The sequence below is a fragment of the Arachis stenosperma genome, chromosome 3, assembly GCF_014773155.1.
Source record: "Arachis stenosperma cultivar V10309 chromosome 3, arast.V10309.gnm1.PFL2, whole genome shotgun sequence".
In the NCBI taxonomy this organism is placed as follows: Eukaryota; Viridiplantae; Streptophyta; class Magnoliopsida; order Fabales; family Fabaceae; genus Arachis; species Arachis stenosperma.
The window spans coordinates 139680006-139706763 of record NC_080379.1 but is presented as its reverse complement, the minus strand read 5'-3'; the positions used below and the strand labels follow the sequence as shown (position 1 = coordinate 139706763).

The 26758-nt window shown below is 37.7% G+C and overlaps 1 protein-coding gene and 1 non-coding gene across 2 annotated transcripts; one reads left to right on the top strand and one right to left on the bottom strand.

The window, feature by feature from the left end:
* Window positions 1-5657: 5657 nt before the first annotated feature.
* LOC130972022 (small nucleolar RNA R71) lies at window positions 5658-5765 on the bottom strand. Its single transcript, XR_009083225.1, has one exon. It is a non-coding gene; the product is annotated as a small nucleolar RNA R71 (small nucleolar RNA).
* A 13941-nt stretch (window positions 5766-19706) lies between these two features.
* LOC130968840 (uncharacterized) lies at window positions 19707-26234 on the top strand. Its single transcript, XM_057894314.1, has 4 exons — window positions 19707-20025; window positions 20352-20562; window positions 21026-25767; window positions 25861-26234. The coding sequence occupies exons 1-3, from the start codon at window positions 19867-19869 to the stop codon at window positions 25765-25767; spliced, it is 5112 nt and encodes a 1703-aa protein (XP_057750297.1). The 5' UTR covers window positions 19707-19866; the 3' UTR covers window positions 25861-26234.
* The last annotated feature ends 524 nt before the right edge of the window (window positions 26235-26758 follow it).

Here is a 26758-nt window from a genome sequence, read left to right as displayed (position 1 = left end):
TTCTCTTGCTTAAAACCTTTTTCAAACCCAAAAATTGTTTTTCCATAACCAATAATAAATCATACTTTCCTGCAATTCCTTGAGAAGACAACCCGAGGTTTGAATACTTCGGTTTATAAATTTTTTGGGTTTTGTTACTTGTGACAACCAAAACGTTTGTACGATGGGATTTTCTGTTGGTTTAGAATCTATACTCACAACGCGACTATATTTTTATAAAATTCTTTACTAGCAAAAATCCCAACGTCAGTCCTTAATTTGGATCTTTGATTAGCTTAGGCTAGTGAGGGTGTGTATCATTTGGGCATGGAAAACTTGGGACATTGGTTGAGGTAAAAGTATAATTTTTGTATTTTTGTTGAAAATATTGGGAATTGGGTACATATTCATGCACTATATGTAAAACCATATGCATTGATACATTTGTATATACTTTTGAAAAAACAAAAAAAATGTGAAAAAAATGATGATAAAGAAAAAGAAAAAATATATATATAAATATAGAAAAAAAGAGAAAAAGAAATAAAAAGGGGACAAAAATGCCCCCAAAGTAAAGTTTAATAAAAATCAATGCATATGGATTGTGAATTAAAGAGAATGCATGAGTATGTGAAAAAGTGGGAATCGTGGGTAGCTAGGTTGTGTATTAGAATTGTATAGGTTGTTATATGTGTTTGGTGAGAGCTTAAGTTAATCAAAGATTCAAATTCCAAGCTCATTTGACCATATGCATCCTTACCTTTACCCTAGCCCCATTACAACCTATGAATAAGACCTCATGATAAATGTATGCATGCATTGAATAATTGATGATTGTTAGATGAAAAACAAATCATGGAAAGCATGATGGTGCGCGAAATTGTGAACTATACTTTTTCACAACTCTCATAATCCCTGGTAATGGCTCCAAAAACTTGGTGCACTCAATACCATGGCATTACACAACTTCGCACAACTAACCAGCAAGTGCACTGGGTCGTCCAAGTAATAAACCTTACGTGAGTAAGGGTCGATCCCACGGAGATTGTTAGTATTGAAGCAAGCTATGGTCATCTTGTAAATCTTAGTCAGGCAAACTCAGATATATATGGTGATGAACGAAAATAACATAAAGGTAAAGATAGTGATACTTATGTAACTCATTGGTAGGAACTTCAGATAAGCGCATGAAGATGCCTTCCCTTCCGTCTCTCTGCTTTCCTACTGTCTTCATCCAACCCTTCTTACTCCTTTCCATGGCAAGCTCGTATAGGGTCTCACTGTTGTCAGCAGCTACCTCCCATCCTCGCAGTGAAAGCTAATGCTCAATACTCTGTCACAGTACGGCCAATCACCGGTTCGGTTCCCTCCCCTACCGGAATAGAATAACTCTTTTGCGTCTGTCACTAACGCCCAGTAGGTTACAGGTTTGAAGCACGTCACAGTCATTCAGTCATTGAATCCTACTCAGAATACCACAGACAAGGTTAGACCTTCCGGATTCTCTTGAATGATGCCATCAGTTCTTGCCTATACCACAAAGACTCTGATCTCACGGAATGGCTGGCTCGTTTGTCAGGCGAGCACTCGGTTGTCAGGCGATCAACCATGCATCGTGTATCAGTAATCCAAGAGATATTCACTAAGCCTCGCATGCTTGTAGAACAAGAATGGTTGTCAGTCACCTTGTTCATAGGTGAGAATGGTAATGATCCGTGACAATCATCACCTTCATTAAGTTGAAGAACAAGTGATATCTTGGAACAAGAACAAGTGGAATTGAATGGAAGAACAATAGTAATTGCATTAATACTCGAGGTACAGCAGAGCTCCACACCTTAATCTATGGTGTGTAGAAACTCCACCGTTGAAAATACATAAGCATAAGGTCTAGGCATGGCCGAATGGCCAGCCTCCCAATGATCTAAGATAGCATAAAATGAAGATAGCTACCAAAGTCCTCTATATCAAATACAATAGTAAAAGGTCCTACTTATAGAAAACTAGTATCCTAGGGTGTACAGAAATGAGTAAATGACATAAAAATCCTCTTCCGGGCCCACTTGGTGTGTGCTTGGGCTGAGCAATGAAGCAATTTCGTGTAGAGACTCTTCTTGGAGTTAAACGCCAGCTTTGGTGCCAGTTTGGGCGTTTAACTCCCATTTAGGTGCCAGTTCCAGCTTTTAACGCTGGGATTTCTTGAGGTGACTTTGAACGCCGGTTTAGTCCATACTTTGCCCAAGATTTGATGGCCCAAACCGGCGTTCAAAGTCACCTCAAGAAATCCCAGCGTTAAACGCTGGAACTGGCACCTAAATGGGAGTTAAATGCCCAAACTGGCACCAAAGCTGGCGTTTAACTCCAAGAAGAGTCTCTACACGAAATTGCTTCATTGCTCAGCCCAAGCACACATCAAGTGGGCCCGGAAGAGGATTTTTATGTCATTTACTCATTTCTGTACACCCTAGGCTACTAGTTTCTTATAAGTAGGACCTTTTACTATTGTATAAAAACCTTTTGATCACTTTTAGATCTCTAGATCATCTTTGAACATTTTAGTTCTTAGATCATTGGGAGGCTGGCCATTCGGCCATGCCTAGACCTTATGCTTATGTATTTTCAACGGTGGAGTTTCTACACACCATAGATTAAGGTGTGGAGCTCTGCTGTACCTCGAGTATTAATGCAATTACTATTGTTCTTCCATTCAATTCCGTGAGATCAGAGTCTTCGTGGTATAGGCAAGAACTGATGGCAGCATTCAAGAGAATCCGGAAGGTCTAACCTTGTCTGTGGTATTCTGAGTAGGATTCAATGACTGAATGACTGTGACGTGCTTCAAACCTGTAACCTACTGGGCGTTAGTGACAGACGCAAAAGAGTTATTTTATTCCGGTAGGGGAGGGAACCGAACCGGTGATTGGCCGTACTGTGACAGAGTATTGAGCATTAGCTTTCACTGCGAGGATGGGAGGTAGCTGCTGACAACAGTGAGACCCTATACGAGCTTGCCATGGAAAGGAGTAAGAAGGGTTGGATGAAGACAGTAGGAAAGCAGAGAGACGGAAGGGAAGGCATCTTCATGCGCTTATCTGAAGTTCCTACCAATGAGTTACATAAGTATCACTATCTTTATCTTTTATGTTATTTTCGTTCATCACCATATATATCTGAGTCTGCCTGACTAAGATTTACAAGATGACCATAGCTTGCTTCAATACTAACAATCTCCGTGGGATCGACCCTTACTCACGTAAGGTTTATTACTTGGACGACCCAGTGCACTTGCTGGTTAGTTGTGCGAAGTTGTGTAATGCCATGGTATTGAGCGCACCAAGTTTTTGGAGCCATTACCAGGGATTATGAGAGTTGTGAAAAAGTATAGTTCACAATTTCGCGCACCAAGTTTTTGGCGCCGTTGCCGGGGATTGTTCTAGTTTTGAGCAAGCCTTTGGTAACATCAGTGCCAAGATCCGGCAACAACATCAAATTTTTGGTGTTATTGCCCGGGATTGTTTAGGCTGGACAACTGACGGTTCATCTTGTTGCTTAGATTAGGTATTTTTTTTCGAAATTCTTGAAGATGAATTCTAGAGTTTCATGATGATTTGTTGAAATCTGGCTGGCTGAGAAGCCATGTCTAATCTGATTAGACCGAGGTTTCAACTTATCACCACAAGAGCTTGTTGATTTCGTATCAATCTTGCTTTTGGAGCAGTGATTTGCTAAGGCTTGGCTGACCTTTGGTCATGTCTAGTGTTTTGGACCGAAGCTTTCTTTGGAAGCTTGGCTGGCTGTGAAGCCATGTCTAATTCCTGGACCGAAGTCTTAGACTAACATTGCACTGATTCCTGGAATTCTCATTAAGAATTTTGATACCTTTTTCCACTTAATTTTCGAAAAACACAAAAAAATTTACAAAATAAAAAAAAAACCAAAAAGATTTTATGTTTCTTGCTTGAGTCTAGTGTCTCATCTTAAGTTTGGTGTCAATTGCATGAATTCATTCATGTGTCTTAAGGATCTTCAAGTAATTCTTGATGATTTCTTGCTCTGATCTTTGAATTCTATTGACTTGAGTATTTTGTGTGTCTCATATGCATTTTCAGTTCATTAGTGTCAGTAGTATACAAACTGCTAAGTTTGGTGTCTTGCATGCATTGTTATTTGATTCTTGTTGCATTTTAATTAAAAATCCAAAAATATTTTTAATTTGTGTCTTTTCAAGTCAATGATACAAGGGATTGAAGATTCAAACACACTGCAGAGGAATTATACAGAAAAAGCTGAGCATTCAAAAATGCCCAGTGAAGAAGGCAGACTGGCGTTTAAACGCCAGCCAGGGCACCTGGTTGGGCGTTTAACGCCCAAAAAGGTAGCATTTTGGGCGTTAAACGCCAGAATGTATACCATTCTGGGCGTTTAACTCCAGGATGGTGCTAGGGGGAAGATTTTGTTTTCAAATCAATTTTTTTCAAGTTTTCCAAAATCAAATCTTTTTCAAATCAAATCTTTTCAATCAAATGTTTTCAAAATTAATTTCTTTCCTTTCAAAGATACTTACTAACAATTAATGATTTGATTGAACATTTTTTGCCTTTTCTGTTAAGGAAGGTTTTATGTTTGAATCATACCTTTTCTTGTTAGGCAAGTCATTAATTTTTAAAATCATATCTTTTAAAATTGTTTTCAAATCATATCTTTTAAAATTGTTTTCAAATCATATCTTCTCAATCACATCTTTTTAAAACCATAACTTTTCAATCAAATCTTTTTAACCTCATCTTTTTCAAAATAGTTTTCAATCAAATCTTTTTGACTTCTAATTTCAAAATCTTTTTCAAAAATTACTTGATTTCTTTTTCACTTTCAAATTTTCGAAAATTATCAATCAAATTTTCAAAATGTTTTCAAAATCTTTTAATTGAATTTTCGAAAATCCTCTTCCCTCCTTCTCACATCCTTCTATTTATGGAGTACCACTCCTTCTAAATGCACAATTCGAACCTTATCTACTTAGAGTTCGAATTCTTCTTCTCCTTCTTCTTTCTATTTCTCTTTTCCTCTGACAATTCAAGGAATCTCTATACTGTGACATAGAGGATTCCACATTTTCTTTTTCTCTTCTCTTTCATATGAGCAGGAGCAGAGACAAAGGCATTCTTGTTGAAGCTGATCCTGAACCCGAAAGGACCTTGAAGAGAAAGCTAAGAGAAGCCAAAGCACAACTCTCTTTAGAGGACCTGACCGAATTCTTCAAAGAAGAAGAACCCATGGCAGCCGAAAACAACAACAATGCCAACAATGCAAGGAAGGTGCTGGGTGACTTTACTGCACCTACTCCTGATTTCTATGGGAGAAGCATCTCTATCCCTGCCATTGGAGCAAACAACTTTGAGCTTAAGCCTCAATTAGTTTCTCTAATGCAACAGAATTGCAAGTTCCATGGACTTCCAATGGAAGATCCTCATCAGTTTTTAGCTGAATTCTTGCAAATCTGTGACACAGTCAAGACTAATGGGGTTAACCCTGAGGTCTACAGACTGATGCTATTCCCTTTTGCTGTAAGAGACAGAGCTAGAATATGGTTGGATTCTCAACCTAAAGAAAGCCTGGACTCTTGGGAAAAGCTAGTCAATGCCTTCTTGGCAAAGTTCTTTCCACCACAAAGATGGAGTAAGCTTAGAGTGGAAGTCCAAACCTTCAGACAGAAGGATGGAGAATCCCTCTATGAAGCTTGGGAAAGATACAAACAATTAATCAGAAGATGTCCCTCAGACATGCTTTCTGAATGGAGCATCATAGGAATTTTCTATGATGGTCTCTCTGAACTATCTAAGATGTCCTTGGATAGCTCTGCTGGAGGATCTCTTCATCTGAAGAAGACGCCTGCAGAAGCTCAAGAATTGATTGAAATGGTTGCAAATAACCAATTCATGTACACTTCTGAAAGGAATCCTGTGAACAATGGGACTAGTCAGAAGAAAGGAGTTCTTGAGATTGACACTCTGAAAGCCATACTGGCTCAGAACAAGATATTGACTCAACAAGTCAATTTGATTTCTCAAAGTCTGTCTGGAATGCAAAATGCACCTGGCAGTACTAAGGAAGCTTCATCTGAGGAAGAAGCTTATGATCCTGAGAACCCTTCCATGGAAGAGGTGAATTACCTAGGAGAACCCTATGGAAATACCTACAATTCTTCATGGAGAAATCACCCAAATCTCTCATGGAAGAATCAAGAGAGACCTCAACAAGGTTTCAATAACAATAATGGTGGAAGAAACAGGTTTAGCAATGGCAAGCCTTTTCCATCATCTTCTCAGCAACAGACAGAGAGTTCTAAGCAGAATACTTCTGACTTAGCAACAATGGTCTCTGATCTAATAAAGACCACTCAAAGTTTCATGAGTGAAACAAGGTCCTCCATCAGAAATTTGGAAGGACAAGTGGGTCAGCTGAGCAAGAAAGTTACTGAACTCCCTCCTAGTACTCTCCCAAGTAATACAGAAGAAAATCCAAAAGGAGAGTGCAAGGCTATCAACATGGCCGAATATGGAGAGGAAAGAGAGGAAGAAGACGCCACTGAGAGACCCCAGTGGGCGTGCACCACTCTCCTCTGAGTTCCTCAATGAGGAACCTTGGGAATCTGAGGCTCAAAATGAGACCATAGAGATTCCATTGGACTTACTTCTGCCATTCATGAGCTCTGATGAGTATTCTTCCTCTGAAGAGGATGAGTATGTTACTGAAGAGCAAGTTGCTAAATACCTTGGAGCAATCATGAAACTAAATGACAAGTTATTTGGAAATGAGACTTGGGAGGATGAACCTCCCTTGCTCACCAAAGAACTGGATGACTTGTCTAGGCAGAAACTGCCTCAAAAGAGGCAGGATCCTGGGAAGTTTTCTATACCTTGTACCATAGGCACCATGACCTTCAAGAAGGCCTTGTGTGACTTAGGGTCAAGTATAAACCTCATGCCCCTCTCTGTAATGGAGAAATTAGGGATCTTTGAGGTGCAAGCTGCAAGAATCTCATTAGAGATGGCAGACAACTCAAGAAAACAAGCTTATGGACTTGTAGAGAATGTTTTGGTGAAGATTGAAGACCATTACATCCCTACTGACTTCATAGTCCTAGAGACTGGGAAGTGCATGGATGAATCCATCATCCTTGGCAGACCCTTCCTAGCCACAGCAAAGGCTGTGATTGATGTTGACAGAGGAGAGTTAATCATTCAAGTGAATGAAAAATCCTTGGTGTTTAAGGCCAAGGATATCCCTCTGTCATCATGGAGAGGAAGCATGAAGAGCTTCTCTCAAAACAGAGCCAAGCAGAGCCCCCACAGTCAAACTCTAAGTTTGGTGTTGGGAGGCCACAACCAAACTCTAAGTTTGGTGTTGAACCCCCACATTCAAACTCTAAGTTTGGTGTGGGAGGTTCCAACACGGTTCTGAGTGTTTCTGAGGCTCCATGAGAGTCCTCTGTCAAGCTAATGACATTAAGAAGCGCTTGTTGGGAGGCAACCCAATGTTTTATAATTAATTATTTTCTTTTGTTATTTTATCTTTTTTGTAGGTTGATGATCATAAGAAGTCACAAAAACAATGAAAAAAGCAAAAACAGAATGAAAAACAGGAAGAAAAAACAGCACACCCTGGAGGAGAAGAAACTGGCGTTCAAACGCCAGTAATGCTAGCTGTTGGGCGTTTAACGCCCAGTCTGGCACCATTCTGGGCGTTTAACGCCAGAAAGGGGCACCAGACTGGCGTTAAACGCCAGTAAAGGGCAAGAACCTGGCGTTAAACGCCAGGAATGGGCACCAGCCCGGCGTTTAACGCCAGAATGGCTCAAAACGTGATTTTGAGCCACATTTGGTGCAGGGATGACTTTCCTTGACACTACAGGATCTGTGGACCCCACAGGACCTACCATCACTCTCTCTTCTTCCCCCATTCACCAATCACCTCAACACCTCTTCCCCAAAAACCCTTCACCTATCAAATCCCATCTTTCTCTTCACCACTCACATCCATCCTTCATAAAACCCCACCAACCTCACCCTATCAAATTCAAACCACTTTCCCTCCCAAACCCACCCATAATGGCCGAACCTTTACCCCCCTCTCTCCTATAAATACCCTTCTTCAACTCTTCATTTTCACACAACCTAAACACCCTTTCTTACCCTTCTTGGCCGAACATACCACCTTCTCCCTTTTCCTCATTTCTTCTTCTTCTACTCTCTTCTTTCTTCTTTTGCTCGAGGACGAGCAAACATTTTAAGTTTGGTGTGGTAAAAGCGTTGCTTTTTCATAACCATTATGGCATCCAAGGCCGGAGAAACCTCTAAAAAGAGGAAAGGGAAGGCAAAAGCTTCCACCTCCGAGTCATGGGAGATGGATAGATTCCTCTCAAGGGTGCATCAAGACCACTTCTATGAAGTTGTGGCCTTGAAGAAGGTGATCCCCGAAGTCCCCTTTTCACTCAAAAAGGATGAATATCCGGAGATCCGCCATGAGATCCGAAGAAGAGGTTGGGAAGTTCTTACCAACCCCATTCAACAAGTCGGAATCTTGATGGTTCAAGAGTTCTATGCCAATGCATGGATCACAAAGAACCATGACCAAAGTGTGAACCCGAATCCAAAGAATTATCTCACTATGGTTCGGGGGAAATACTTGGATTTTAGTCCGGAGAGTGTGAGGGTGGCGTTCAACTTGCCTATGATGCAAGGAGATAAGCATCCTTACACTAGAAGGGTCAACTTTGATCAAAGGTTGGACCAAGTCCTCACAGTCATATGTGAAGAGGGCGCACAATGGAAGCAAGATTCAAGAGGAAAGCCGGTCCAATTGAGAAGGCATGACCTCAAGCCCAAGGCATGACCTCAAGCCCGTGGCTAGAGGATGGTTAGAGTTCATACAACGCTCAATCATCCCAACTAGCAACCGGTCCGAAGTTACCATAGACCGGGCCATCATGATCCATAGTATCATGATTGGAGAAGAAATAGAGGTTCATGAGGTTATAGCCCAAGAACTCTATAAGGTGGCGGACAAGACCTCCACCTTGGCAAGGTTAGCCTTTCCCCATCTCATTTGTCACCTCTGTTATTCAGTTGGAGTTGACATAGAGGGAGACATTCCCATTGATGAGGACAAGCCCATCACCAAGAAAAGGATGGAGTACACAAGAGATCTCACTCATCATGAGATCCCTGAGATTCCTCAAGGGATGAATTTTCCTCCACAAAACTATTGGGAGCAACTAAACACCTCCCTGGGAGAACTAAGTTCCAACATGGGACAACTGAGGGTGGAGCAAGAACACTCCATCATCCTTCATGAAATTAGAGAAGATCAAAGAATCATGAGGGAGGAGCAACAAAGACAAGGAAGAGACATTGAGGAGCTCAAGCACTCCATAGGATCTTCAAGAGCAAGAAAGAGCCGCCATCACTAAGGTGAACCCGTTCTTTGATTTCCTTGTTATTGTTCTTCTGTTTTTCGAAAATTATGCTTTATGTTTATCCATGTTTGTGTCTTGTGATCATTAGTGTCTTAGTGTCTATGCCTTAAAGTTATGAATGTCCTATGAATCCATCACCTTTCTTCAATAAAAACGTGCCTAATTGATAAAAGAAAGAATTGCATGAATTTTGAATTTTATAATAGTTTAATTATTTTGATGTGGTGGCAATATTTTTGTTCTCTGAATGTATGCTTAAACAGTGCATATGTCTTTTGAATTTGTGGTTCATGAATGTTGGCTCTTGAAAGAATGATGAAAAAGGAGACATGTTACTGAGGATCTGAAAAATCAATAAAATGATTCTTGAAGCAAGAAAAAGCATTGCAAAAAAAAAAAAAAAAAAAACAAACCGAAAAAAAAGGAAAGAGAAAAAGAAAGAAAAAAAAAGAATAAAGTTGTGATCCAAGGCAAATAAGAGTGTGCTTAAGAACCCTGGACACCTCTAATTGGGGACTTTAGCAAAGCTAAGTCACAATCTAAAAAGGTTCACCCAATTATGTGTCTGTGGCATGTATGTATCCGGTGGTAATACTGGAAGACAGAGTGCTTTGGGCCACAGCCAAGACTCAATAAATAGCTATGTTCAAGAATCATCATACTTTACTAGGAGAATCATTAACACTATCTGGATTCTGAGTTCCTAAAGAAGCCAATCATTCTGAATTACAAGGGATAGAGTGAGATGCCAAAACTATTCAGAGGCAAAAAGTAAAAGCCCCGCTCATCTAATTAATACTGATCTTCACAGATGTTTTTGGAATTCATTGCATATTCTCTTCTTTTTATCTTATTTGATTTTCAGTTGCTTGAGGACAAGCAACAATTTAAGTTTGGTGTTGTGATGAGCGGATAATTTGTATACTTTTTGGCATTGTTTTTAGTATGTTTTTGATATGATATAGTTAGTTTTTAGTATATTTTTATTAGTTTTTAGTTAAAAATTCACTTTTCTGGACTTTACTATGAGTTTGTGTGTTTTTCTGTGATTTCAGGTATTTTCTGGCTGAAATTGAGGGACCTGAGCAAAAATCTGATCCAGAGACTCAAAAGGACTGCAGATGTTGTTGGATTCTGACCTCCCTGCACTCGAAGTGGATTTTCTGGAGCTACAGAAGCCCAGTTGGCGCGCTCTCAACGGCGTTGGAAAGTAGACATCCTGGGCTTTCCAGCAATATATAATAGTCCATACTTTGCCCAAGATTTGATGGCCCAAACCGGCGTTCAAAGTCACCTCAAGAAATCCCAGCGTTAAACGCTAGAACTGGCACCTAAATGGGAGTTAAACGCCCAAACTGGCACCAAAGCTGGCGTTTAACTCCAAGAAGAGTCTCTACACGAAATTGCTTCATTGCTCAGCCCAAGCACACACCAAGTGGGCCCGGAAGAGGATTTTTATGTCATTTACTCATTTCTGTACACCCTAGGCTACTAGTTTCTTATAAGTAGGACCTTTTACTATTGTATAAAAACCTTTTGATCACTTTTAGATCTCTAGATCATCTTTGAACATTTTAGTTCTTAGATCATTGGGAGGCTGGCCATTCGGCCATGCCTAGACCTTATGCTTATGTATTTTCAACGGTGGAGTTTCTACACACCATAGATTAAGGTGTGGAGCTCTGCTGTACCTCGAGTATTAATGCAACTATCTATTGTTCTTCCATTCAATTCCGTGAGATCAGAGTCTTCGTGGTATAGGCAAGAACTGATGGCAGCATTCAAGAGAATCCGGAAGGTCTAACCTTGTCTGGTATTCTGAGTAGGATTCAATGACTGAATGACTGTGACGTGCTTCAAACCTGTAACCTACTGGGCGTTAGTGACAGACGCAAAAGAGTTATTTTATTCCGGTAGGGGAGGGAACCGAACCGGTGATTGGCCGTACTGTGACAGAGTATTGAGCATTAGCTTTCACTGCGAGGATGGGAGGTAGCTGCTGACAACAGTGAGACCCTATACGAGCTTGCCATGGAAAGGAGTAAGAAGGGTTGGATGAAGACAGTAGGAAAGCAGAGAGACGGAAGGGAAGGCATCTTCATGCGCTTATCTGAAGTTCCTACCAATGAGTTACATAAGTATCACTATCTTTATCTTTTATGTTATTTTCGTTCATCACCATATATATCTGAGTCTGCCTGACTAAGATTTACAAGATGACCATAGCTTGCTTCAATACTAACAATCTCTGTGGGATCGACCCTTACTCACGTAAGGTTTATTACTTGGACGACCCAGTGCACTTGCTGGTTAGTTGTGCGAAGTTGTGTAATGCCATGGTATTGAGCGCACCAAGTTTTTGGAGCCATTACCAGGGATTATGAGAGTTGTGAAAAAGTATAGTTCACAATTTCGCGCACCATTTACCATTTCTTTATTAGTTCTTATCCTTTTACTTTCTTGCCATTTATTTTCTTGCCCTTTTATAAACCAAACCCCTTGTTCCTTCATAGCCAATAATTGAGCACTTCATTGCAATTCCTTGTGAGACGACCCGGAGTCTAAATACTTCGGTTAATTCTTATTTGGAGTTTGTTCTTTGTGACAACCAAAATTTTTTATGTGAGTATTGTTTGTTAGTTTGGAGCTATGCTTACAACGAAGTAGTTCTTATTTCTGTAAGAAGGAAATCTAAACCGACACTCAAAGCCCAATCATCACGTATCTCCAACAGAACTATTGAACTCATCAGATCATCACAAAAGCCTCCTTCAAACTTCAAGTACTTCCATTTCCGTTTCACACTCCAAGACGCTCAACAACCCTAGTCACTGCTACTGCAGCCTCACGCACTGCTATAGCTACAGTGTTCATTGAAGCCATAAACGTTTCATGTTCCTTCTCTTGGTTATTACTAGGAGTTCCTTCTCGCGCGCTCTGATGAAGAAAGAAATTGTTTATCGATATAAAATTTCTCAATGAAATCTCGTTGCAAGTATAGTTCTAAATCAATAAACAATCCTCAATCAAAAATTTAGTTTGTCACAAGTACAAACCCCAATAAAAATAACCGAAGTATTTAAACCTTGGGTCGTCTCTCAAAGAATTGCAGGGAAGTGTGCTTAATTATTGGTTATGGATAAGTGTTTTTGGGGTTTTGGAATAAGAGACAAGAAAAGTAAATGAAACTCAAATGTTAAAAAGGTCTTGGCAAGTAGGTTGATGGTTAAGGATCTTTATCCTTCTTACTAACCACAACATGATACTTGCAAGGATCAATCCCATTAAGTCATCCTCCAACAAAAAAAGGAAAGTAAAATGAGCTGCATTAATCCCAATCCATAAGTCCTAGCAACTCACTAATTAACTTAGTGGGAGCTAGAGTCAATGGATACCAATCATCAATCACTTGGACATTAGCAACTCAAGTTCACCTAAATTACCATCCCAAGCCAAGAGTATAAAAATCTACTCTAAAATCCAACCAAGCATTTTATCAAACACTTGGAAGGCATAAAAAGAAAGCAAGATAAAATTGCAAAAAAAAAATAGAAATCTACAACTACTGATTGCAAGAAAACAATAATAACAAGGCAATTAAACAATAAGAAACATGAAACATAAATTGCATTAAAGGAAAATGAAAGGAAACAAGAGTGTCTGAACATGAGAATAACAAAATAAAAGAAATAACAAATAAAGCTAAGAGATCAAAGATGTAGGAACAAGAAATGGTAAAGGAAACTAAATCAAAGCAAGAATTAAAAGCTAGATCTAAGAGAAATTAATCCTAAGAACCCTAACCTAGTTCTAGAGAGAAGAGAGAGCTTCTCTCTCTAGAAACCTAACCTAAAACATGATAAAAACTAAACTAACACTATTTGGTTCATCCCCCTTCAATCCTTGGGTTCAATAGCATCAGAAAAGAGATGGATTGGGCCCCAAATGAGCTAGAAATCGCTGGCCACGAGTTGCTAAAAATGGCCCACGTTGATCCTGCAATGCACACGCATGGGCGACGTGTGTGAGTTGCCTAAACACCAGGCAACTATGGCAAATTTTATATCATTTTGAACTCCGGATGTTAGCTTTCCAACGCAACTAAAACCGCCTCATTTGGATCTCTGTAGCTCAAGTTATGATTGATTTAGTACAAAGAGGTCAGGATTGATAGCTTTGCAATTCCTTCGTTTCTTCATGAGTTCTCCATTTTTACATGCTTTTTCTTCATTTTCTCAATCCAATCTTTGCCTTCTAAACCTGAAATCACTTAACAAACATATCAAGGCATCAAATGGAATCAATGTGAATTAAATTTAGCTATTTTAAGACCTAAAAAGCATGTTTTCACTCTTAAGCACAATTAAAGGAGAATTTACAAAACCATGCTATTTTAGTGAATAAATGTGAGAAAAGTTGATAAAATCCTCTAAAATCAACACAAGATAAACCCTAAAAATGGGGTTTATCTCGCTCCATCTCCATGAGCTCATCGTGGTCTTGTTCACACCGAACAATCATTATTAAGGTGATTAGTCTTAACACTTCAAGTCAAGTGTGAACATTCCCAAAATGAAAACACAGAAACGATCATGCAATGTATATCACTGAGATATCCTATACGCATGAGACACACAACAGAGTATGCAATGAAGTCAGTCCACTCCCCAGGCTCTATTGAGAACGAACTACTCTGATACCAAATTGTAACGACCCAATTTCTAGTACGTCATGATCATACTAGAAACTGAGCACTACCAACTTGTATTCCTAATTATTATCTATTATTTATTATATGAGCCTGATTCATTGTCAAAAGTGTAGTTATTTTGCGAGGTACTTTTTTTTAAAACATTGGGTCTAACATTCGAAATTGATAAACAGAATCATTCACTACCAATTCAAAAATAATAATAAATAAAGCAGTTATAATCAACCACACTTATAAACATCTCAAGCAGTTAACAACGTTCAGTTATCCAGCCTTTATTAGAGTATAGATCTTTAGTTAGAGCACCCCGAGATATAGCTAGATAATAATTATATACATATATATACATACAACATCCCAGGCATTGACCTGTTCAAGAAGTCCCTAAGCTAGCACCCAAGCTAGCCTAGACTCTATACTCACCTAGTCCCTCTAAACTACTAAAGCGAGGGAAAGTATGTTCTAGGTCTTCAAAAACCGAACCCGATTGAATGTCATCAAAAGGTGGAACATCTTCTACTACTCCTCTGCACGATCACACATCGTCTTAGAGTATACTATTGATACTTTATTGAGTGGCCGCATAACAGCAACATCGTATGGAGGACTTAGGTTAAAGTTTGTAGATAAATGGGGTGTAGATGTCGGTTGGTCTCATGGTATATACATATAAACAGATAACGGACTCTAGACTCAGAAGACCATCTAGAGCGGAATCCTCTTTGTAAAATGATCGTCAGTGGAGTACGGAAGGGTACTCTTGCTTCCATCTGAAGGGGGAAAGGGAGAGAGAAGGGGTAAGAACTGGGGAGTTCTTAGTAGGGCCATGGTTATTAGTTACGTTCATCAATTCTGTGTTGTTTAGTAGACAAATAGCAGAATATAGATAAATAGTAAACAGAAGATACAGATTGATAGAGAAAATAGAGAAAATAGAAAACAAAATAGAAATAGAAGAATACAAGAAAATAAAACACAGACACAGAGAATAGAATACAAACAAAGAAAGCATATATTCATACAAGAATCATAACAGAGGAAATGCACAACCAAGTATGATGCATGTCCAGCCTTAGTGCAGGTAATAAGCTCATTTGTCGGTTTCTACCCGCTCCTAACGTAACCTGAAGCAACTGAAATCGGTATGGTTATTCCAGTAAGCATAAGTACGATTCTCACTAACCGACGTATGCTATTATATCCTCTGTAAGCAGACTCTGCTTTATAGGTGGCGATAATCCAGCTGTGTATGAAATAATGTCCTCTGCAAGTGATCCCAGGTTATCAATTGCAGGTACAACCCTCAATAGCTGTATAGCACTGGAAAACGTTTTGTGGTCGTACCACTATCTATCTGACTGCCTCAATGGAGCAGATGAACACACAAATGTCTCTGGAGTTGCCTTCATGCAACTAATGACCTTTCAACAGGCCCTCTGCTTGTTCTCTAATCTCTTTATCATATTACTCTTTTTCCTTTGTCTCTTTACTCAACTATGATTATTCTCTTCTTTTTATCTCTTTACTTTGTTCTGGTTACTCTTTTCTCTGTGTCTCTTTACTCTGTTTTGATTTCTCTATTTAATGTACATATTTAAAGCTTATGTAAATTTCAGTATGAATAGTTAGCCTGTCCCAAGTATAGGTTCATTAAGTCTATACTGAAACAGTGTAACTTTTCATATAATACCTAACCTTAGGCGCACCTCAAGTACTAACTATGTTGTTCTTAGTTTGTTTACTAATCACCATTTGTTTCTGTCATTAAAACTATACCTGCTTTGTCTTCGATTTTTTTATCTTTTCTTCAACTTTTTATCTTTCCTTTATCTTTGCCTCACAAATATGTTATTACCACTTCCTAAATGTTTTATGAAGGTAACTAAGAGATTCTGCGCTTAAAGTTGTCTTTCTAAAACTTTTACGAAAATTGCTTTTTTGCATTATTTTATTATTAAATTTTTAAAAATTACTTATCTTTTACCTTTAACTTTAAAATTCACTTTTTACCCTTCGTAACTTTTAATAGTTTTACTTTAACCACCCTAACTTTTGGAAATTACAAAATAACCCCCTAAACACCAAAATATTTACTTCCTTGCCTTTTTATGGATCAAAAGCCTGTTCTTCATTGTTCTTCACCCCACTCAAAGTGTTCTTCGTAAATTCTTCAGATTCTTTCTCTGTTTTCACCCGTTTTTTAATCTTTTTAGTAACCGATTTTTACCATAATTCAAAATAAAATTGCAGCCACCAAAATCCCATATTTTTCACTTGATTTCAACACAAATTCAACCTCAATTTAAGGGTTAGGGTTTTGTTTTCCAGCAGTCACAAGAACACAAGTTCATAGCTTTAATTTCATCAAATTTTATCAAATTTTCACCAAAATTTTAACGAGAATCACTCATATAAACAATCAATTTCAAGTATAGCCAAAGCATATCATAATCACAAAACTCAAACACAATTAATCAAGATTAATTTCACCAAACCCTACCTTGATTTGCTGCTCCAAATTTCTGTTATGCTTCAAGTGTTCCTAGAGTACTTTTTCCTCCTAAAACACATCAAGAACAACTTTGAATCCATAAAATCTCAAATGACCGAACCTTAATCAACATGCTAGGAAGGGATTCCTTGCCTTAAATGTGCTGGAAATTGAGGTTTCTTAGCCCTAAAGTCAAGCTAAGCATGATTCCTAAGGAAAAACATCAAGAAAACACATATTTATGCATGTATTCTTCAAAACCGAATTCAAAAGGGAAGGGAACAGCCATCTCACCTTATTTCCAGCCTTGATATGTTACATGGTTATGTAGAGAAAGAAGAGATGATTATTTTGGTCGGATTGAAATTTTTATTTGAGTTTTAGTTCAGAAGAAATGAAGCTTTGAAGATTTATGAACCAAGAACTTTCTCTCTTTTCTCTCTTGGAGATTTTCGGCCATAATGAAGAAATGAGGCAGCCTTGGAAGTCTTGTGGGTGAGGGAAGAGCTGTGATTAGTTGGCTTGGGAGGTGGTTAAAATAATATTAAAATATCTCAGGGGTATAACTACTAAAACTAGATATATCGGAATACATGTAAAAACATTTCTAAAAAATTTTTTCTGAACTACTAGCATAAATGACACTAGTAACATATATCATATGAGAATAGAACATGTATGATGAGGCATTAGTATTGTTAAAGTCATCCGAGAGTGCTGGTGCTAATCTGCACCAGTAAACTGTGAACTCCGGTCAAACTGATCTCCTGTTTTCAACTAAAACAGATAAGGTAATATTATAATATCTTTCAAGCAGCTTCTAGTACTAATATAATGATAATATTATATTATTATCTTTTTTCTCTTATGAATCGAGTCCAGTTCGTCAAACTGAGTCTATTTACGGAAATCAGAATTAAAACTCCTAACCGATACGGTTCAAAAATTAGGTTCTTCGTGATTGCGTTGTCGAGCTTACCTCAAAAGAGGTCCTAACTTAAAGATGATATAATGACAATGAGGATTAAGATGCTTGATGATATAGCAGAAGTGTTCCCTTTACTGATCTTTCGGAGAAATCTGTGTCTTCGAAAAAGATCTCGCATACTCGAAAATTGGGTTGTTACACGGACCCCCAAGAAGGGTGCTAGAATCTGGTTTTAGAGACTTGACGATGGAAGATGGAGGAGGTTGAGGAGGATCTGGAGCTGCTAATCAGAGGAGAAACGCGAGTAAGACTCAAAAGGGTTCAATATCCAAATGCGTTGTTTTGATGCACAGGGACTTGTTTGTCCCTTAACGTTTTGCCAACTATCCATATTATTAGTGTAACTTTTTGCCAACTATCCATATAATTGTTACGCGTTCTTAAAAATGAAGAATTTAAATATATTTTTTAATTTTAAAAAATTTAAATGTCTACAATTAAAAAAATTAAAAATTTATTGTTTTTCACTAAAAAATTTTATTGTTTTTAATTATTAGTTAGTTATTTATATTTAAAAGTATAAATTAAAATATATTATTAAATTATTAAATTAAAAAAAATTAAATTAATGACTATTTATCTTGTTTCGATTTCGAGTTTTCAACCCTCTTCTCCAAGGAAAAGCCAAAGTGGCAATTCCAATTTCCAAAGAATGCATAGTCTTCCGTTACGATGAGGAATTGGAAACGATGCACCGTAATTAAATACACTCGGTCCATCCCATTCCGTTGGAAAAAAGGAAGAAGGGTAGTGTATCGGTGTATCCCCGTACAATCATTTCAATTTCATGATACGAAAGATGACCCCACCACACAAATCTAATGTTACACAACAATGATGCTCTTCCATTCCGATTCCTTCTCCTGCAAGTTCTCTCCAAAATGAGATGTTTTCTCATTAAAAAAAATTAGGGACTATTTAGTTTGAATGTTATTTATTTTTAGAATATCATGAAAAGAAATATAAAAAATTAAAAAATACAAAATAAATCTAATATTTTGAATATATATTCTTGAAGATTGATAATTTTATTTTTTTATTTTAATTTTTTATTTTGATGCCTTATTTATTTATTTTACTAAAGATAAAGAGACTCGAACTGACAATGTCTTAGATGACATTTGAGTTATAATTTATTGGCCATTTTAATATATTATTAGTATAAAATAATTATTTTTTATATTAATTTTACAAATAATTATAAAAAACAGATATGATTATATAATTGTATAAAATATTTTACACTATTAATACATTAAAATTAATCTCTTAAAAATGATTATAGAACTTTTGTTAAAAATAAATACTAAGGGTACGCTTGGAAAACTCCAAAAGCTACTTTTTTTAGTTTTTAACTTATAAAAAGTTACATTAATAGTATTTGATACAATTTTTTAGATAAATTTTTAATTTTTCAAAAAGTTATTTAAAAATTTTTAAAGAAGTTAAAAATGGTGATTTTTCCTGTTTTCAAAAGTTTTTAATGCACAACTTTAAAATAAAGACTTTTATAATAACTTTTCAAATACAAAATAATTTATTTAAAAATTGTTATTAATAAAAGTAGTTATATTTTAAGTTTTTTTAAAAAAAATTATTTAAAAAATTTAGCCAAACTGGTCATTGCTATTTTGCATTAAGGGAACATATAGTATTGAATTAAAAATTATTATATATTATGTATTATACGTTAAACATTTCCTTTCTTTATTAAGTTTAGTTAATATGTGTGGACATAAATTAAAATTATTAATTAAAAAGTTTGAACAAAAAATATAAAATTTAATTTTTAATATATTTATTAAGAATTTTGATCTTTTAGAAGATAAAATATGTCTATTATTATTTATTTTATAAATATAAATAAAAGAAAATATGATAAAAAAAATATTTAATCGTGAGAAATCTTACTTTGTGAAAATCTAAATTCAAATTTATTTATTATTTATTCATTGAAAAAATTTAAATATTTGTACTAATAATAACCGTAAATAGATATACCACTGTATTCAGTAGGAACGATTAGCTTCCTTGAAAAAAAGGTGGAGAAGGAAAGAATCGCGTTGCGCATTTTAAGACTTTATTAAAGGAAGACTGAGAGACTTATTGTTGACCTTAATGAGTGCTATTGTGTTGTGTGTGCTTCGTTGCTAAGTTTCAGTTTGACTTGGTAGTTACACCTCCCTCATAATTCTCATACTGCATTGTACTGTGATCGATCAATGGAGAGAGCGAAGGAACACGTCGAGCAAATACGGAGGAGCAAATTCTCGATCGGGGGAGCACCCAACCCTCTGACGGAGGACCTCCACCAAGCCGTTAGGAACCTCTCTGCCGAGCTCTACGCTAAGGACGTTCACTTCCTCATGGAACTCATCCAGGTCTCACATTGATTTTTGTTGTGACAATAAATAAATGTGTACTCTGGTGTGGTCCCTCCTTAATATGTTCCTTCTCGGTTAACCCCTTGCTCATCAATATTTGTAGTCTTAAATAACATCATTAGAATTAAACTAAACGTGTAGTGTTTTAACAATCAAAATTCGACTCAGTTGATCAATTAAGAACAATTTACCCATGTTGTTTACATGCAAACTACAATAGCACGCAGAACCTGGTGAGATGATAATAATGTAAACTATGTATCGAATAATATTGCTCTATTATTATATTGGTTAGTTTCTGACTCACTTATTTGCTACAACAGAACGCAGAAGATAACCAGTATGATGGAGGAGTGGATCCCACCCTTGATTTCATTATAACTTCGAAGGACATAACAGGCACTGGTGCTACAGCCACTTTGCTCATCTTCAACAATGAAATTGGCTTTTCTACTCGAAACATCGACTCTATATGTAGTGTTGGACGCTCTACTAAGAAAGGCAACAGAATTAAGGGTTATATAGGGGAGAAAGGTAAATTCTCCCACCTATTATTTTGACTTCAATTAAGATGCTAATTCTTAGAATTTATCCACCCTGAATCAATTATTGACAATATTTAATTATGTCTAAAGTATGAGTTTTTATTAGGATATGTGTATATGATTCGGTCTATTTTTTAAACAATAATTCTGTTATTATTACACAGAAAAAGTTGCTGGCCAAAATACCATTTTTGTTTAACTATTTACAATAAAGAAATTCGTCTGTGCTTTATCAATTGTAGAAGATCTTGTATATCCTCCTGTTGCAGCCACACTACTCCTCACCTCCACCTCAAATGCTATTCCTTCTTTCTTTTGGATTATTTGTGAAAGGGATCAGATAGAACATTGTTTATTCTGGGTGATATTAAGTTATTATCCATATTGAAACCGCATGGTTTCAATAAATCTGGTTAACCTGTGACAGAATTTCTTTTGTGATTAAACTACAGGGATTGGGTTCAAGAGTGTATTTCTGATCACTTCTCAGCCATATATTTTTAGCAATGGGTATCAGATACGGTTCAATGAAGAGCCGTGTCCACATTGTGGTCTCGGCTACATAGTTCCTGAATGGGTTGAGGAGAAACCAACGCTTCTCGACATCAAACAGATATATGGTGGCGGTGACACACTCCCAACCACAACAATTGTGTTACCACTTAAGCCAGACAAAGTTGCACCAGTGAAACTGCAGCTCTCCACCATTCATCCTGAAATTCTGTTATTCCTTTCCAAGATCAAGCGCCTTACAGTCAAGGAAGACAATGATGATCCTAAGCTCAACACAATAAGTGCTGTTTCTATTTCGAGCGAAGTTAATTTCAAGACAAGCAAAAACATCAATGCCGAGTCCTACACACTCCATCTTTTGGAGGAGGAGAATGGTGACTCTGAAAAGGAATGCAGCTACTACATGTGGAAGCAGAAATTTCCTGTCAGATCAGAGAATAGAGTGGAAAGGAGAATGGATGTTGATGAGTGGGTTATAACATTGGCTTTTCCAAATCATGAGAGGCTTCAAAGGGGAAATACGTCACCTGGGGTCTATGCATTTCTTCCCACAGAGATGGTGACCAGCTTTCCTTTCATAATTCAAGCTGATTTTGTGCTGGCTTCATCGAGGGAGACAATCCTGTTGGATAATAAATGGAATCAAGGGATACTCAGCTGTGTCCCTACTGCTTTCATGGAGGCATTCAAATCCCTCATTATTACAACAAATGATGCTCCATTGTCTAATTTGCCGCGGATGTTTCAGTTTCTTCCAGTCAATGCCTCTTCCTATGCAGAATTAAATGTTGTGAGGGATGAAATAAAAGCAATGATGGCCCAAGAAAATATTATTCCCATTGAGACATACACCCAGCAGAAGCACTTTTACAGGCCTTGTGATGTTGGTAGGTTATTGCCTGCTTTTTGGGATATTTTGACCAGTGCTCGTGAGAACGGAATAACTTTTCATAATCTATCTAGCCATGGAAGATATATTCTTTGTTCTTCATTTGACAAAGCTAAATATGACCAGATACACAGTTTCTTAGGAGTCAAACTAGTGAGCAATGAATGGTATGCCAAGTGCATCCAGAGTTCGAATCTTGTGGAGGGAGTGTCAGAAGATGTCTATCTAAAGCTTCTACTTTTTGTTGCTACTAACTGGTCGTCCAGATTTGCTTGTTCTGATATGGGGAACTTACCATTGATAAAATATGTTGGTTCTAATGGGAATATTTCCCAGTTCAGTGTAAATGAGTGCAGATATCATCAGAACCCCAAGGCAATTTTGTTAGCCGATCAAAATCATTCTCGTGTTATCTCATGGCTAATTGATTGGAATAAGGAATTTCAGTGTGTATCCCATCGTTACTTTATGCCTGAGAACATACAACAAGCAATGTGGGCATTCCCCAAGAGACAAACGTTGATGGAATGGCTAGAGCATGAAGTCAATGTATCTACCTTGGGTTTATACAAGTTCGCAGTTTGTCTGAGCAAATCTCTCAAGAATCACAAGCTTGTCATCACATATGCTCACTTCTTATATCACTCTTTTTCAACGGGTTATTTGACACCTCGTGAGGTAGGTGACCTGTGCAGTTCTATGCCACTTGTGGACAATTATGGGAACGTGAAAACAAGCAGAGACGGAGTGGTAGTTCCTGCCAATGGGAGCAAATGGGCAGACTTGGTTGTTTCCAATCCATGGACAAATGATGGTTTTGTTGAATTAGGAGAAGAGTACATGCATCCTTGTTGTTGTGCAGGTCAATCTTCACGTAAAAATGAACTTTTGGACTTCCTTCGCAAATTTGCTGGAGCTTCTGATGTACCTTACATATCTGCTCCATTTTATGGGATTTCTGGTGTAGATACGCCACTTACTAAGGAAAATGTTTTCTTGCTTTTGGATTGGATTCGTAACCTGAAATCTAAGGGTATGAATCTACCTGAGAGGTTCGTAAATTGCATAAAGCAAGGTAGTTGGCTTAAAGTCACTGTCAATGGATACAGGCCACCTTCACAGTCATTTCTAGTTGGTTCTTCCCTCGGAATCATTTTGCAGAATGGATCTGCTCTTGTCGACATTCCTCTAGTTGATGAGGAGTTCTATGGGCAGAAAATATTGGAGTACAAGGCAGAACTGGGAACAGTGGGAGTTATGTTTAGCTATGAAGAAGCGTGTAACTTTATTGGTAAACGACTTATGTCTCGCGCAGCATCTTTCACTTTGAGTAAAGGCCATGTGCTTTTGATACTTGAGTTTATTCGGTATCTACGGGTAAAAATGCTTCCCGTGGATCAATTTGTGAACAGCATTAGACGAGGAAGTTGGCTAAAGACATCACATGGTTATAGGTCTCCCGTTGGTTCTGTTTTGCATGATTCAGAGTGGCAAACTGCATCACAAATTAGTGATATACCTTTCATCGACAAGGCTCACTACGGTGAAGAAATATACCGTTTCAAAGACGAGCTTGAGTTGCTTGATGTCGTAGTTGGCTTCCATAATAGTTACCAGCTCGTAATAGACAACTTGAAATCACCGTCGTGCTTGAAATCTTTGACGGCTAATGCTGTTCTCTTGAATCTGGAATGTATTCGTGCTGCTGCTGATAGCTCTGACAAACTGGTCAATGCCCTAAAAGCAGCCAATTGTTTGAAGACTAATAATGGCTTTAAATCTCCTGGTGAATGTTTCTTGCCTGAGCCTGCATGGCGATGCATTCTTGATGTGTTCACTGGTTTCCATGTCATTGATATTGGTTTCTATGGAGAAAAGATTTTCATATATAAGACAGAGCTGAAGAAAGCCGGAGTTGTGGTTGATTTTGAAGAGGCAATGAAAACATTTGGTGATGTGTTCAAGAAAAAAGCATCACAGACTGACATAAACAAATGTCTTGTCGAGTCATTTCTATCGTGCTGCAGACAAGTGAAAGAAGCTGAGTACAAGTTTCCTTCTGAGTTTTTAGGAATCTTAAGTACTTCCAAATGGTTGCGAACTCGGGTTGGTGATTATAAGTCTCCAGGGGGCTGTATTTTATTTGGTCCAGATTGGAAATCTCTCTCTGCGATTACTCGTCTCCCTTTCATTGATGACAGTGACAGTTGTTATGGCATGGGGATACATGAGTATAAGGAGGAGCTGAAGAATATGGGGGTTATTACCGAACTGAAACTTGGTGTAGACTTTGTTTCAAGCTGTCTCAGGTTTCCATCAGATCCTTCCAGCATAACTCCTGAGAGTGTCCTATCATTGTTGGAATGCATTCGGCTATTACTTCAGCGCAGTCATTCTCTTAATGAGGACTTCAAGAAAAGATTATCTAAACAATGGTTGAACACCAATGCTGGTCATAGGACCCCAGATAAATGTTTGCTGTTTGGTTCTCAGTGGAATTCGTTTCTTAAACCAATGGATGGACCTTTCATCAATGAGAACTTCTATGGAGCTAAAATTGCAGAGTACGAGAAAGAACTCTGTGAAATTGGAGTTATTACTGATGTCAAGAAAGGATGCTCGTTAATTGCCAGCAACATAGATTTACATTCTGACTATCCCACCATTGTACGAATATACAGGTACTTGAAAGAACACCATTGGATACCAGAGAATGGGGGCAACAGGATTTGGGTTCCCAAGGGAGATGATAATGGAGAGTGGGTCAATCCCAAAGAATGTGTCAAATGTGACAAGAATGAATTATTTAGTTCGAGGTTATATGTTCTTCAAAAGTATTATGATAAAGACTTGTTTCCTCTCTTCTCGGATATGGGTGTCAGGGGCGAGCCATCACTTATTGATTATATTGAGTTATGGAAGGAATGGGAGAGTTCCGGGAAAAAAATTTCACAGGATGAATGCTGCAAGTTCTGGACTTACCTTTTGCAACACAGAACCAAGAAGTCAGAGACGATGATTGCTGAGAATTTGATGAAGCTCCCTGCTACATCAGACTCTGATAAAGTAGTTTTGCTAGAGAAGCGTGATGTATTTGTTGCTGATAACCTTCACTTGAAGAATCTTTTTCAGCAAGATGGTGTATTTGTCTGGTATCCTAAGCAAAGCTTGGCATCATTGCCCAGGTCAGAATTGTTAGACTTGTACAAGAAAATTGGTGTGCGCACCATATCTGAGTCTGTTCTCAAGGAAGAATCATCCTTAGTAGATGATGGAAAATTCACACAAGTGGACCCAAGAAATGTTTTCAACGGGAAAGGGTTGGTTAAACTTATTCTTGGATTTCTTGCATGTTCTAGCCTCAGAATGGAAGCAGAGAAAAGGCATGAAGCTGTTCAAGGTATTCTTAACCTCACTGTCTGTGAGACAATGGAGCAAGTCACTGTAAGCTATAGTTTGCCATTATCATCAGGGGATGTCATTACTAGGGAGGCAAACAGGATGATACGTTGGGAAAGGGAAAGTGAAAGCTCAAAACTCTTCACTCAAAAGATGGACTGGAGCAGCGGAAAAGCAAGCATGCTAAAATATGCTACATATTTCTGCGAAGCAATCTCTGTCGGTGTACTGTCTGAGAATGTTGATCATGTACCTGCTTTATCCGAGTTGATCAAATTGGCTTTCGTGCTCAAGTTTGATGAAGAAGCTGTTGATTTCTTGATGGAGTCCAAGGATCTGCAGATTTTTTGGGAGGATGAAGAGTTCCTCAGTTCTGCCTTCCCAGTTGACTAGGTTTGCTTCTGTAACCTAATTTCTGTTGCCATTTCCTGCCAAAAAAAAAATGATAATGATGTGATTTTTATTGTGTTTGTTTTGTTGTTGCAGGTTTTATGTAGTATTGGGGCACTCTTAAAATATGCTGCTGATTCACGGATCAAATAATGGTATTGTATTGTTAAATGATTGCTGCTGATTCGTGGATGTTATCGTTTATCATAGTGTATGTGTTTGTTTATATTCGGTTTGGTTTGTACTTTGTTGTCGCACAATTGTAATTCGAGGTGCTGTATGTTCCTGATTTGGTGTCCTTTTACATTTTGACATTTGGGGTTCACTTCATGGAAGTATGGAACTCAGCAACATGATAATTGCTCTTTATTTAAGTAGTTAAGAACTGTAAAAGGAATAAATGCGTAGCAGCGAACATTATAGTTTGTGTACTTTTCTGGACTCGTTTTATTTGGTATTAATACATATTAATACATCATGATGACATAAGCTGTAGGCGATGCCATATACATAGGTGAAGTTTTCGTCTATTTCTTCAAATTCTCTATTCCACCAGATAACAGAATAAATTGGTAGCAGAGAAAACTTAGAAGTAGTTACATAAAGTCTAGAAGTAGTAGAAGTTGACTAGACCTGGTCGATGGTATTAGAAGGTGGGAATTGACAAGTTCTAACATAATTTAGGGTCAGGTGATGGTGTCTTCATTCTTTCTAACATGTACCTAGTATCGTAATCAGTTGTGTGGTCTTGGAGGAGCAACCATACGCCTCCTGTCATCGACACCAGCACATGAACACGTTGGATAGTAACATGACTTAACCTTGAACAATCTCTTCACATTCCCAGCCCCAAACTTCTTTGCCTTTTTCCCTTTTCTCTTTGTCCTTGGTTCTTTTCCAGGTTTAGCAATCGGAGTTTCCTAATGACAACCGAATCAGGAAAATTGTTTTTATTATTTATTGTCTTCATTATCTTTTTCTTGTTTTTGAATGA